Genomic DNA, 12,594 nt, shown 5'->3' with positions numbered 1-12,594 from the left:
ACCGTAGGTCAACAAAAAAACTGAAACTGTGGTATTAAGTTTAATTTAATTTAACGATAGTGGTGGAGCCGCACTGCGTTTTCTGCACCGCTTGCTCTTTGCCGACTCGGGTTTTCACTAGCGAGTTTCCTCCTCCTCATGTCCCATTCTCGGCCCGTGTTGAGGTCCGCCGTCCATGCTGGGCCGCCGGGCTCCACGTGTAGTCGTGTGTAGTTGGTGTGAGCGGTGTGATCGTGTACGGAACCCGCGACTTAGCTCTTCAAGATGAGCACAGTACTTGAAAAAATAGCGGCCATCGAGGCCGAGGTAAGGTATACTTTCTCGTCGCTATCAAGTGCGGACCGGTGTCGGGACAACCGTCGTGTCTATTCTGCCGGCTGTCTAAACTCCTGAGATAGTACGATTATTGCGGTGAAAGATGCCCCTGTGAATTTCTATCACCAGTTACCATGGTGCGCGCTACATTCTGAATACTCATCACACTGGAACACTGCGCAGATTTGCGTTGCCTGACGTGCGTGGCACCATAGAATTGCTGGCGCGCGTGCTGTCACTAAAATGACATGCAAACGCTTTGGCTCTTAGAATGGAACGAAAAAAAAAAGATTTAACATTTCCTCGTTGAAATGTGCCGCACAAGTGTTCCCTTCATCACTCAAACCGAAACCAGTTGCAAAGTGTTCTCAGCTGACTATGGGGCTAGACGGCGTGATTGCCAAAAATCGCCTTGAATGCTGTCTGTCGTGTTATGGCTCATTTTGTTGTACTTAAGTGAGAAGTTGACAGATGCTCAGCGCACATACGTGATCTTCAGCTAGTTTCTAACAGAAAGTACTTGCAGTCCGACACGTAGAACTGCTGCCGTCTTACAGCCTGCGTTTAAATACGTGCAAATAGCGACTACGGCCGCAGCTGGTTTACTGCCATGTGTTGAATAGCGTTGAAGGCGGTAGTGCATCTATGGATATAATTCGGCTGTTGATGAGACCGCGATTTGAACGCCAGTTCTATTAAACATGACACTTCAACGTTGTTTTCTGGCTTGACAGTTTACTTTGTACATGCAGTAATGTAACATTTAGGATTGATGCTTGCAAGGTGTGTGGGCATGACTGACACTACTACAATTACTAAACTCTCTCAGATGAAATCAAATTCAGTTTGCATTTTTAACATGGCAGTTGCTGTTGGCATAATATCTTGCCAGTCAGAAGCTCAATGTGTATAACTTTCAGCTAGTTCAGTTTGCATTTCCAACATGGCAGTTGCTGTTGACACCATTTCTTACCAATCAGAAGCTCATTGTGCATAACTTTCAGCTAGTTGGTGCAGCTAGAATTTGTGGGGGGCCAGAGTTCTGTGATGTCTTGCATTTTGTCAAATTCAAAAGGTGGAGCAAAGCTTTTGGCACTTGTTTGGTTCACATATCGAGACAAATTTATAATTGATGATGATGGTAGTGAATTTTTATGGCACAAGGGCATCAGCAGCCAAAGATCGCCATGGCACAAGGTATTTTTTGTATGCTTGAGGTGGGGTCAAAGACCCATTTCCCAAGCATTTCACCCTGATTAAGCCGAGCACCAGACCAGGAAAAGCTTGTACCCATTGTGTCACCGGTGCGTACCCGGCGGCACTGGGGATCAAACCCCGCTCCTCCCGCATGCAAGGCGGATGCTCAACCACTAACTAGGCCACCGCTGCAGTCTACAAATTTATTATTGGAGTGTTGAAATGGGATAGCAGTTTTCAACAAATGCATGCATTCTACTTTTCCATTTGCAGATGGCCCGGACCCAACGAAACAAGGCAACTATGGGCCACCTGGGTCTACTTAAAGCACGACTGGCAAAGCTCCGGCGGGAGCTGATCACACCAAAGGGTGGGGGTGGTGGTCCTGGCGAAGGTTTCGATGTTGCCAAGACTGGTGATGCCAGGATAGGGTTTGTAGGTAAGGTAGAGGTTGAGCTCCTGAGACTTCCTTTTTGGAGTTTCAGAGCTGCCTTGTGTAATTTATTAGAAAAATGTCTTATGTTGCCATGCGGAAGTTCTACGTGACGTATTGTATGAAAGTTAGCGAAATATATCTTGCAGAAAAGTTCTATCAATCCACAAACCGTTCTCGCTCTTGCCAGTTAACACAAGAAGGCTGGAAACACTGTGCTTGATATGTTACTGGTAGCATGTAGAAAATTTTTTTTTAAATTTCAATTGTTTCATTTCAGTTTTGAAAATATACTGTAATGGCATCCAACCATAGGCTACTTGCATTGCATTTTGTGAAAAAAATGATAGCAAACTGACCTTTGGGCACATAAACATCCTTTGCAGATGCCCACAAATGGTTTTTCGGTGCTATGTGGCAAGAATTGGACCCATGAAATACATGACAGTACGTGTAGATGGTTGTCTTTCGGGCTGCCAGATGGTGCCAGCATTAAGCTGGTTTCACAGGGCTGAAGGCACTCCAAACATCACCATGCCTTGCCAGAAAGTTCTTGCTAATTTTTAGCCTTACTTCACAGTTTTAAGCAAACACCATGAAACATTCTAAACTTCCTAATACCTGAAGATTGATGTCGACTACAGAACTAGCTATCCTTGCTGCCGTATCCAGGGTTTCCGTCAGTGGGCAAGTCTACACTCATGAACACGCTGGCGGGTGTTTTCTCCGAGGTGGCTGCCTACGAGTTCACTACACTGACCACTGTGCCAGGCGTCATCAAGTACAAGGGTGCCAAAATCCAGCTGCTTGACCTGCCAGGAATCATTGAAGGAGCCAAGGATGGAAAAGGTCGAGGACGACAGGTTATTGCTGGTTGGTGTTACTTAATTCTTCACCATTAGACTTATAGCATGGAATCTCTGTGAAATTTTGTGCTATTACTCGTTTAATGAGTGATATCCTTTTCTGATTTGTCGGCACATCAAAATAATGCGAGACAGATGGAGCTGGAACGCAGACTACAGAGGCCGAACCCTGGTCCTGTATTCATCCACTGTATAGTCTGTGTTTCCGCTTGCTGTGCGCTTTATTTTTTTTTTGATGCACTGACAACATCACTGCTAGCTTTGTACTTTAATTGCCTTTCTTTATTATTATCAAGGGTGTACTGTCGTGAGTTCTACAGGATTATGACTGTCAGCAACATCTAGTATTGAGAACCAGGAGCTCTTGCTGCATTTATGTGTTGTGGCCTCTTTGTAGTTACGGAAGCATTATAGGATGCGGCACCTCCTCACTGCCTAAACCGAGCACAGGTGGCTGCCATGTTATACTGTGATGTACTGTTAGGCCCATTTACGCATAAACTTCATAATCTGTCTTTTATGGTTTATGGGGGTTTAACGTCCCAAAGCGACTCAGGTTATGAGGGGCTCTGTAGTGAAGGGCTCTTAAAATTTCGAGCACCTGGAGTTCTTTAACAATCACTGACATGACACAGTACACGGACCTCTAGAATTTTGCTTCCATTGAAATTAGACCACTGTGGCCGGGGTCGAACCTGCGTCTTTCGGGTCAGCAGCCGAGTTCCATAACCACTGAGCCACCACAGTGGCTCATAATCTCTTTTGCGGTGTATCCTTTATTTCTGAGTGATCGTAGTAAGGTGCACTCCACAGAGCAAAGTTAGATCTAGAAGTATTATTAAAAAATAAATGAAGTCAGAAGGTGAAAGCTGAGCTAATAACTGTAGTTTATGACAGTTCAGGGTGCGTAAGTGCTCATACAAAGCACAGAGTTCTTCTGGGGACCAGTGGTGTCAACTCACATTGATGTACTCACATTTGCTGATATACTAGCTCCCAATTTTTCTAAAATTCTGAGTAGATTCTAATTCACAAAGCCTTGAACTGCTTGGACAGTGTTTGACAGTGTTTGACAGTACTTGGACACTTCATCATTTGTTGTGTCTGACCACTCGCAGTGGCCCGTACCTGCAGTCTTATTTTTATTGTGCTGGATGTGCTGAAGCCCCTTCATCACAAGCGAATCTTGGAGCGAGAAGTGGAAGGGTTTGGCATCCGGCTAAACAAGGAGCCTCCAGCCATCACACTCCGGAAGAAGGACAAAGGTGGCATCAACCTGCAAATGCTGGTCAGTCATTGTTTATATTTTATTTAATGCAGTGCAAACTGGGCATAGTTTACACAGGAATGCTTTAATAATAATAGCAGCTCTAGTACTAAATTTATTTGTATATTAAGTCAGGTCGTGCGTCCCGAGCATGTGAGGGGCACCCCGCCCTCATCTACAGGGCTACATGTGTTCTGTCAGACTGAAATGGAATGGGAGTGGGAGAATGACCTTACATACTGTGGGAATGCATGTTGCATGTCATTACTTATGTGCGTCATGAAGCACCGATGTGCTACTTGTAACATAATGCCCTTTCGTAATACCCTTTCACAGTGATGCATGAATGATGCCATTTCCTCCTGTGGATGAGCATTTAAATGCAAAATAGCATGCATTCTGGCTTTCTTGCATTGTGCGCATTCCATTTCCAAGAAGATATGTTTCGCTTGTTTGTAGCATTGCCTCGTTCACAGATTTTAGAAGGCCCTCTCCTTCTCAAGAGGGAGAGCAGTAAAGAATTGATATCGTCATGGGACTGGGGGCTCTCATTCTAGTTACCTTTGGTTGTCTTTTTTATCATGTGCCCTCTCCATCAAATCAGCGAAAGTTTTCCGTAGCTTATAGTCATTACTTCACCAAGAAGCAATCAGGGTCTTGCTTGGAGAGTTGGGCTTAGTTTTTTTTTAAATATTCTTTTTTCTTGCTGTTTTATAACTGGATGTTCCCGGAAGGTATGGGTAATTTTGAGGTAGATGTGAAACCTTGCATGTTTGGGTCTTAGAAATCTGGCGTAGTTTCTGAATGCTGTGCCCATGAAGCTAGCTGTAGAACACGCTTTCTACTGTTTGTGCTGTCCGGCATGTTCTCCTTATGGCGTGCAACATGATGTGTCAAGTACAAGAATTTCAAGAGCTGATTAATGTTGGAACATGCAACTTCATCTGTCGCTTAACTCTCTGTGCTTGAGGAAACTCCCTGGCTGGAGTAGATTTCAACTGAGGGAGTAATTACTCCTTAATATTAACGTATGCATAGTTGTGGCATTTCTAAAAAACTTATACGGCTTTCTCTGGTCTTCACAGTTTAGAAAAAATCTGTCACACAGGGTGAATCTTTCTGCAGATTTGAAAAACCTGTGTAGGTTCCCTTTTTTACTGTATATGACTGCATTCAAGTGAATGTAAATGAGTAATTGCATCCGTGATGTTGCTTAACTGTATGCAAACCCATGTGTATTCTTTTCTAAGTACGTAAATTGTCATTGCAGGCATATCACTGCTATACTTCTTGGCTTGGAACAGCTGCGAACGCATGCTTATTGCTAAAGTTCATCCATAGAGCATGTGCACTGTTAGTTTCCTATCCATTCTAAAAAGTCTATTCACTAAGTTTTTTTGCTGCTGTTGTGTTAAAAAAAAAAAAAAAGGTGCCACAGTCTGAGCTGGACCTGGACACTGTCAAGACTATTCTGTCCGAATACAAGATCCACAATGCTGACATCACGCTACGGTGTGATGCCACATCAGACGATCTGATTGACGTGATTGAAGGGAACCGCATCTACATCCCTTGCATCTATGTACTCAACAAGATTGACCAGATCTCTATTCAGGCAAGTTGGGCTGCTTTTTATATTCTCTTTCATGCAAACAAAATGCTAAAAGGGAAGATTATTGAGGTGACTGTAATGGGTGATACTGTCAGAGACTAAAAACAGGTTACAGACACTGTTCTTGGGGAGAGGCCACGCTTTTATATACCTATTTGGGTATTTAATTTACTTGTGTAATGCATAGCCTTTTTTCCTCAAAAATTACAAAAATTTCAAGGGTGCATTATAAAATGGGCTAAAATATTAGCAAAAACTTATATTTTGACAAGAAAAGCAACAGGTGCAATCATTGTGCGAATGTGTTCACTGCGCGATCATATGCAGTCTGTGCCCAACATCACTGTTAATGGTGATAACGTAGTGGCAGAGCACATGCCTCGTAAACACAGCAGGTTAACCGAGCAAACTTTTGCACTTCTGAAATCCCATAATTTCAGCAAGAATCATTCACTGCATACATCCGCTTCCATTGACCGATGACGTCATCATAGATGCTTCAGCAGCATTGCGGCTACTGAATTTGAAACACCATCTGAATGTAAAACACATAAGGCACGTGCATAAGTGCACCAGCGTCAAATCATGCTATCTGTACTATTAGTCTGCGGTACCATCTTGTCAGTATGTATAAATGGACTGGCCTCACCACAAGTTTCGTCATGTCACTGCTGTGACGCAGAGTGCTGGTAGCTGCAATTCTCAACAGGCAGTGAGCGGCAGCGGGGACTAATTGTGCAGATGACAATGATGTGAATAATTTAATAACTTTTACAATTCCTTATTGGCAACTTACAAATGTGCTCTTAGCAAAATTCGAATTGAATGGATTGCACAGAAAATCTTTTTTGAGTTTTTCTTCTAGCAAGTCAAATCAAGCGATGCTTATTTACATTAACTTAAGAAAGCGTAAATTGTTCTGATCTTGGAACCTTATAGCTTTATGTTACAGTTACTGTTTACTACTGTCATTACCCTTTGCATGGGGCATTACAGCTTAGTATATGTTCCACAATTTAACTTGCCATTATGTGCCAGTGCAGCCACAATAGAAAATGTCTCTGTATATATGCTGTTCATGTGACAAGCCAGTGCCTTGTGGAAGTAGTAGTAATGGCAGCAACAAATGATGAAGCTGTGCTGAAAATCTTTTATTATAGTGCGCTTGGCTTGAACAGTGTCGCCCAGGAGGACCTGCGTGGTAAAATGCAAAGTTGTCATTCATGTCACTCCTCTAAAGATTGCCACAAAGCCAAGCGTACGGCTGGTGAGATGATTGAAGCACCTCAAGCATATACATAGAGAACATTTGGGAAGTGTAAACGGTTTGCATGCTATGCTCTTGTATTCTTTGGAGAAGCTTGGATAGTGTGCTCACATTTTTCAAAATGGTCTACATTCACCAGTGTTTTTCCTAAGCTTTTATTTCATATTTTATCAAACTTTATTTCAGGAGCTGGACATTATATACAAGATCCCACACTGTGTTCCCATCTCGGCACATCATAAGTGGAATTTCGACGACCTTTTGGAAAAAGCCTGGTCTTACCTCAAGCTTATACGCATGTGAGTCAAATTAAAGAGCTAAAAAGCGTACACATTAAAGAGGTGCTGTTTAAAAATTTCATAGTTGTTGCACCCACAAGGCTGTCGTAGACTGCTGACAGGTTTTTAAAAATAAATGCTGAAGATGAATCGGAATGGGAATGGTAAGAACATGTGGAGGAACAGGCTAGAGGGCACTTCTTGGACAGCATACTCATGCAGAACCACATGCGAGAGTATGAAGCCTGTTTTGGTGATCATGTTGAGGCGACACTTGTAAGGCACACATTAAACGTTTTTAGAATTTCAAGCTGCAGTGGCTAGACTTATCACTTGTGGCATTTTTTATCTTGTAGCATCAAAGTGAATATAGTGCTAGGGTGATTCCCATATATTTTTCTCATAAACAGAAGACAGTCCAGGATTTAATTTCTCACGAACAAGAAAAATGAAGTTTGAGGGTATTTAGCATGCTACAAGCATTCCTGCCAATAGTACATGCGGCCACGCTTGAACTTGAGCCTGTCTTCTTTTAAATTGGTTCTGCCCTCTTATAGAGCTTTTTTTTTGATAATCCATTCATCCTGTGTAATTATTAAGCTTTGAGACTTAGCCCAGGGGTTCTCAATATTTTTAGACTTGAGGATCCCATCAGCTTTCAGAAAGTGCTGAGGAACCTCCTGGGTCCTAGCTTCAATTACTTCCGGTCTAACATGTGTGTAATAAAGAGCATGCAGACACACAGCCCCTCAAAAAATTGCTCCAGTTCAATTAATAATGACACTTAAGAAAGCGTAAATTGTTCTGATCTTGGAACCTTATAGCTTTATGTTACAGTTACTGTTTACTACTGTCATTACCATTCGCATGGGGCATTACAGCTTAGTATATGTTCCACGATTTAACTTGCCATCATGTGCCAGTGCAGCCTAAGTTAAAGTGAGTAAAAGGAAGGGCAGCAGTTGCATGTATGAATTTAGGTCCCCAGGACTCCAAAAACCACTCCCAAAGAAACCGGGAATTCCATGAAAAATAGTAGCCCCTGCCTGCACCGCATATGTACAACATAATATACAAGAGGAGGCCCAAGGGCAATTATAATTTTTGCCGCTTGAAGGTGGAAAAATAAAGGGAGGGGAGCTACTATAGAGACTCGCAGCCAGGGGAGAGGGCCCGGGGAGACTCCCCTGATCTCCCTGGGAAGTAGCAATAAGGGTGGGTTGTATGGATGGGATATATGGTTGTCAGGAAAAGGGTTATGGAGAATTGAACGGGAATGGGGACAGTGAGTTTTTTGCTCATATCCCTCGGTTTGTGTTGACTCTATTACATTGGAAAAATGAATGTGGTGCACCAGCCAGTCGTGAAACATTTGTAAATGGCTTAATGAATTCAACTACGGATTAGATGCCGCTGCAGTCTTACGCAGTTTCAGTGAGCTTTGTATGTACGGTAGGACTACTGGAGGCGTTCCTGGGGATTAGGTTTGAAGGCTTTAGTTGCACGTAATGTGTTTTGAGGATTTGTTGTGGTGCCCTTGGCATTTGGGACTTAATAGTTGCTTTGACCCGGTTGGCTTGCAGATACACAAAGCCAAAGGGGCAGCTGCCAGACTACGAAGCACCAGTTATTCTCAGCCAAGATAAGAAGACGGTGGAAGATTTTTGCAACAAACTGCATCGCACCATTTTGAAGGAGTTCAAATGGTAACTTTTCTATTTCATTTGCTGTGCTACTGTTTTTTTCACTGCGTATCAGCGTAATAGTGCTGCTCATTGCGCTGTTGCCTTGACAGGGGTATGTGACAAGTTCTGCAGGTCGGACAAATTTGTGCATACACACACAGACTTGTTTGTTAACAGCATAGCTAGAGTAGGTACCATGTTGTGCTCACCTTGTAAGGGCATTTCTGTGCTCGTGACATGTGACCAGCCAGACCATGATGAGTGATTTTGTGACGAGAGTATACCCGCTGTGGCACAAAGTATGAATTTGTTCATGCAATTGCAAGTTTCTGAACTGAAGAAAAAAAGTCCTCTGTGTCGAGCAAATTAGAAGTAATAATTGCTTGAGGCCCAGTGATTCAGCATTGCTAAGGAAATGGAATCTCGGAAGTTCCTTCAAGAGCGTGTCATGGCTGAAGACAGTACCTTGAGCCCAAGACCACGGGTTCAGTCCCGGCCACAATGGCTGCATTTCGGTAGAGACGGAATGAAAAAACACCCATTTGCCGAGATTGCACTCTACATTATTTGTAGCACAATAGTTTGTTGGTGCTACATTAATTATTAAGTTCAGTTGTGACCTAATACTTGTGGTAGTCTTTTTGGCTTCCTTTGTTTTTACTGTTTCTTTGTAGCATATTTTATGTACTGCTTCCCCCCCTCTCTCTCTATTAATACCGCTTTCAGCTGCAGTGCTGCTTCAGCACATAAACATATCAAGCAGTGGCGAGACTGGAAGAAGGCACACACATTCATGAATGTGTAACATGTTAATTGAGTCATGCCTGTTGGGGAAATTTCTTAGATTGGTCTGTTATGTACAGCCATAAAGAGAAACCTGATCCTTGATCTTGGTTAGTTCTACAACTCATTTTTTTGTTTTCATGTCAGGGGCACTGAGGAAAGCTGCATACAAATTTTGTTCGTATTAAAGATTGATTTTTGTGGCAGGAAAATATGCATTTATTGCCGAAAAACTTGGTTACAAAATGGAACATTTTTTTCTTTCCTGCCACTTGCTCCAAACTTGCGACATCCAAGATTGGAAAGGACTCTGTGATCAGTGTGTTAAAATGATTGGTGGTGTAGCCTAGCCCCAGAGATTCATGTACAAGAACTGGTGTTGATGTTGCAGTTTGCTTAAAAAACGTTCGGTGGTGGCAATACCAGTCTTCCATTCTTTTAAGGTATTTTATAACTAATAAAAGCTCTGTTTTCAGTGAAAGTAGCTGCATTGGCACGCATTGATCTATCGATACAAGCCAAGTTCAGTTTGACCTCAGTGTTACTTTAAGTCCTTTTCATTGCCGCATTTTTAAGCCTGTATTCTAGGGGAGGGGGGGGGGGGGGGGGGAAGAAAGCAAGCATGAATACTTCATTCACCTTGCCTTGTGAGAATGACCAATTTGCAAGTCTAACTCCTTCTCTCTAATTCTGTTCATTGATCTTCTATCTACAGTGCCTTGGTTTGGGGCTCCTCCGTGAAGCACAATCCACAGAAAGTTGGCAGGGAACATATCCTGAATGATGAGGACGTCGTTCAGGTGGTTAAAAAGTAAGTTAGCCAGTGTTTACGATGACTGTATAACAGTCGAACCTCTTTATAGCGAACAGGTTAAAAAAATCATAAAATAGTTCAATATAGCCGAAATTTTGTGATAAGAAATTTAGTCAGTGGGGACGGCAACTCAGGTTATCTTACTAGAGGAACAAGGAGACCTTTCCCCAGTTTTAGCGCCGTTTCTAATGCACTGTCAACGATTCCAATGTCTTCAAAAAGCGGAGTGCAGGTTAGGTTGGCTTTTCCACGCAGCACTGCCAGCAAGCAACTGCGGCGGGCACGCATTAGCTATGGATGGTGGCTTCCCCACATTACAGCTGTACCGTGGAAAACTATGCCAGAGCTCAAACTACCGCTGTTTTCAGCACATCCGTGACGTGGCAATACTACTACTATATTAAGTGGTGCAGGCAGAGGCAATTTATTTCGGTTTCTTTTGTTAGCTTCACCATAGCACCTAGTTACCTCCGTGGCAGCCGCCATGAGCGCAGGATGGTTACTGTAAGGCAATCGTCCACGCTGCTGCTTCCGGGGGGCCGTTGATGGGTGTGAGAGGCATGAACGTATGCTTACCACTTGGCTACCAACCCTCCAGGCCGCTCTAGCTTCCATGGCGCTATTGGAGAGTGCCAGATAAAAACACTAGTGTGAGATAAAGGTGCTAACCTTGGTGTGAACGCTTGCCACACCACCACTAGTCACCTGTGTTGGGAGGTGAAGCTTACCGCCTGCCATTCGAGCTGGGCCCGCTTGGGGACTTGGGTTATTCGTTATATAAGGGAGAAATCACGTGTGTTTGTTAAAAATACTTAGAGTTCAGTATAGCCAACAATTCTTAAATCCATGCTCGTTATTTCGAGGTTCTGCCTCTGCTTGGGATTAATTTTAGATCACTTGCGTAAGCGCCCTTGTTGTACAGAATATATTGAGAGTATATTGCAACTTGTGTAGCTATGTAAAGAAATGCAAAGAAAGGCTCAATCAAGGTGCAGTTTCTTAAGCTTTGGTGCTTCCGCACCTGGAAATGCTTCTACCCTTAACATCTGTTAAAGTCGTGCAAACATTACGGGGCCATTCGGGCAGTGGCCTATGTAGTCTAATCATTCAGTGAGTTGCACATATTTGCAGTGCCAGATTTTTGCATTGCTCTGGCAGTTCTCGTAGGTTTTAAAAGTAGATGGTACCCATTTTAGTGTGTTGTGAACCAGTTGGTAAGGCAGTGTCATATAGTACAACACTAAAATGGATTTAAATTCACAGTGTGCAGAGATTCTGTTGTTCAGCTTATGCTTCGAAGAATGTAGGTTCACCCCATTCTGTGCTTGTAGAAGATAATAGATGAAGCATGTTTTTCAGGCATTAATCAATCTGTTCAATTGCGTTTTTATCATCTTTGCAGAGTGTAATGAAGATGCTGGTGCCAAAAATGGCCTCTCAACTGAAAGACTGGTGCTCACTCACGAGATGTGGATGCTTGTGAGCAGCACTGCAGCTGTTTGATGTTGTCACACTTGTTAACACAACCACCGTCAATGTAAATATATGACCTGGCCACAAAGTGCCTGTATGAATGGAATGGTTGTTTACAGTCTTCTCATTGGGTGTGATTCACATGGCTTTCTGGACAAATGGTGACCGCTTGAGTGATTGAGCTTCCAATTTGAAGTGCACATTAAAAATGACAACACACTGGCACTGTTCTTTTTCTTTCTTGTGTTGCCTTAAAGGGTACTGAATAAAAGCCTGGCAGTATTGGAAAAAACAGCAGATCTTCACTCATAAGGTACGACTGCCCAAGTATAAAGTCGTCCTTCCACTTATTTTTGAGCGAATGGTTGTATGGTGGTTGTAGGCTAATAAGACGTTGTCCAACTTAGAATGCTGGTCTGCGATAAACTGCTTAAAAATCAACCCTAAGAAAACAAAAGTAATCTTGTACACGCCTAGAGGTAAGTTGTTGACAACTAATATGAATTTGTGTCTGGGCAGCGAGCAGTCAGAGATAGTGGATTCTGTTAATATCCTTTGGGGCGCATTTTTCAAAGCACCTTACCTGAAATGAGCATGTTGATCA

At 42.9% G+C, this 12,594-nt stretch overlaps 1 protein-coding gene across 1 annotated transcript; it reads left to right on the top strand.

Moving 5' to 3' along the window:
• Nucleotides 1-124: 124 nt before the first annotated feature.
• On the top strand, nt 125-12,215 carry LOC144121160 (guanylate binding protein 128up-like). Its single transcript, XM_077654159.1, has 9 exons — nt 125-306; nt 1,786-1,951; nt 2,618-2,818; nt 3,930-4,099; nt 5,508-5,693; nt 7,144-7,256; nt 8,819-8,941; nt 10,419-10,514; nt 11,920-12,215. The coding sequence occupies exons 1-9, from the start codon at nt 265-267 to the stop codon at nt 11,924-11,926; spliced, it is 1,104 nt and encodes a 367-aa protein (XP_077510285.1). The 5' UTR covers nt 125-264; the 3' UTR covers nt 11,927-12,215.
• Nucleotides 12,216-12,594: the final 379 nt, after the last annotated feature.

Source organism: Amblyomma americanum, chromosome 2, assembly GCF_052857255.1.
Source record: "Amblyomma americanum isolate KBUSLIRL-KWMA chromosome 2, ASM5285725v1, whole genome shotgun sequence".
Taxonomy (NCBI): domain Eukaryota; kingdom Metazoa; phylum Arthropoda; class Arachnida; order Ixodida; family Ixodidae; genus Amblyomma; species Amblyomma americanum.
The sequence above is the reverse complement of the archived record's forward strand: the minus strand, read 5'-3'. Positions and strand labels throughout refer to the sequence as shown.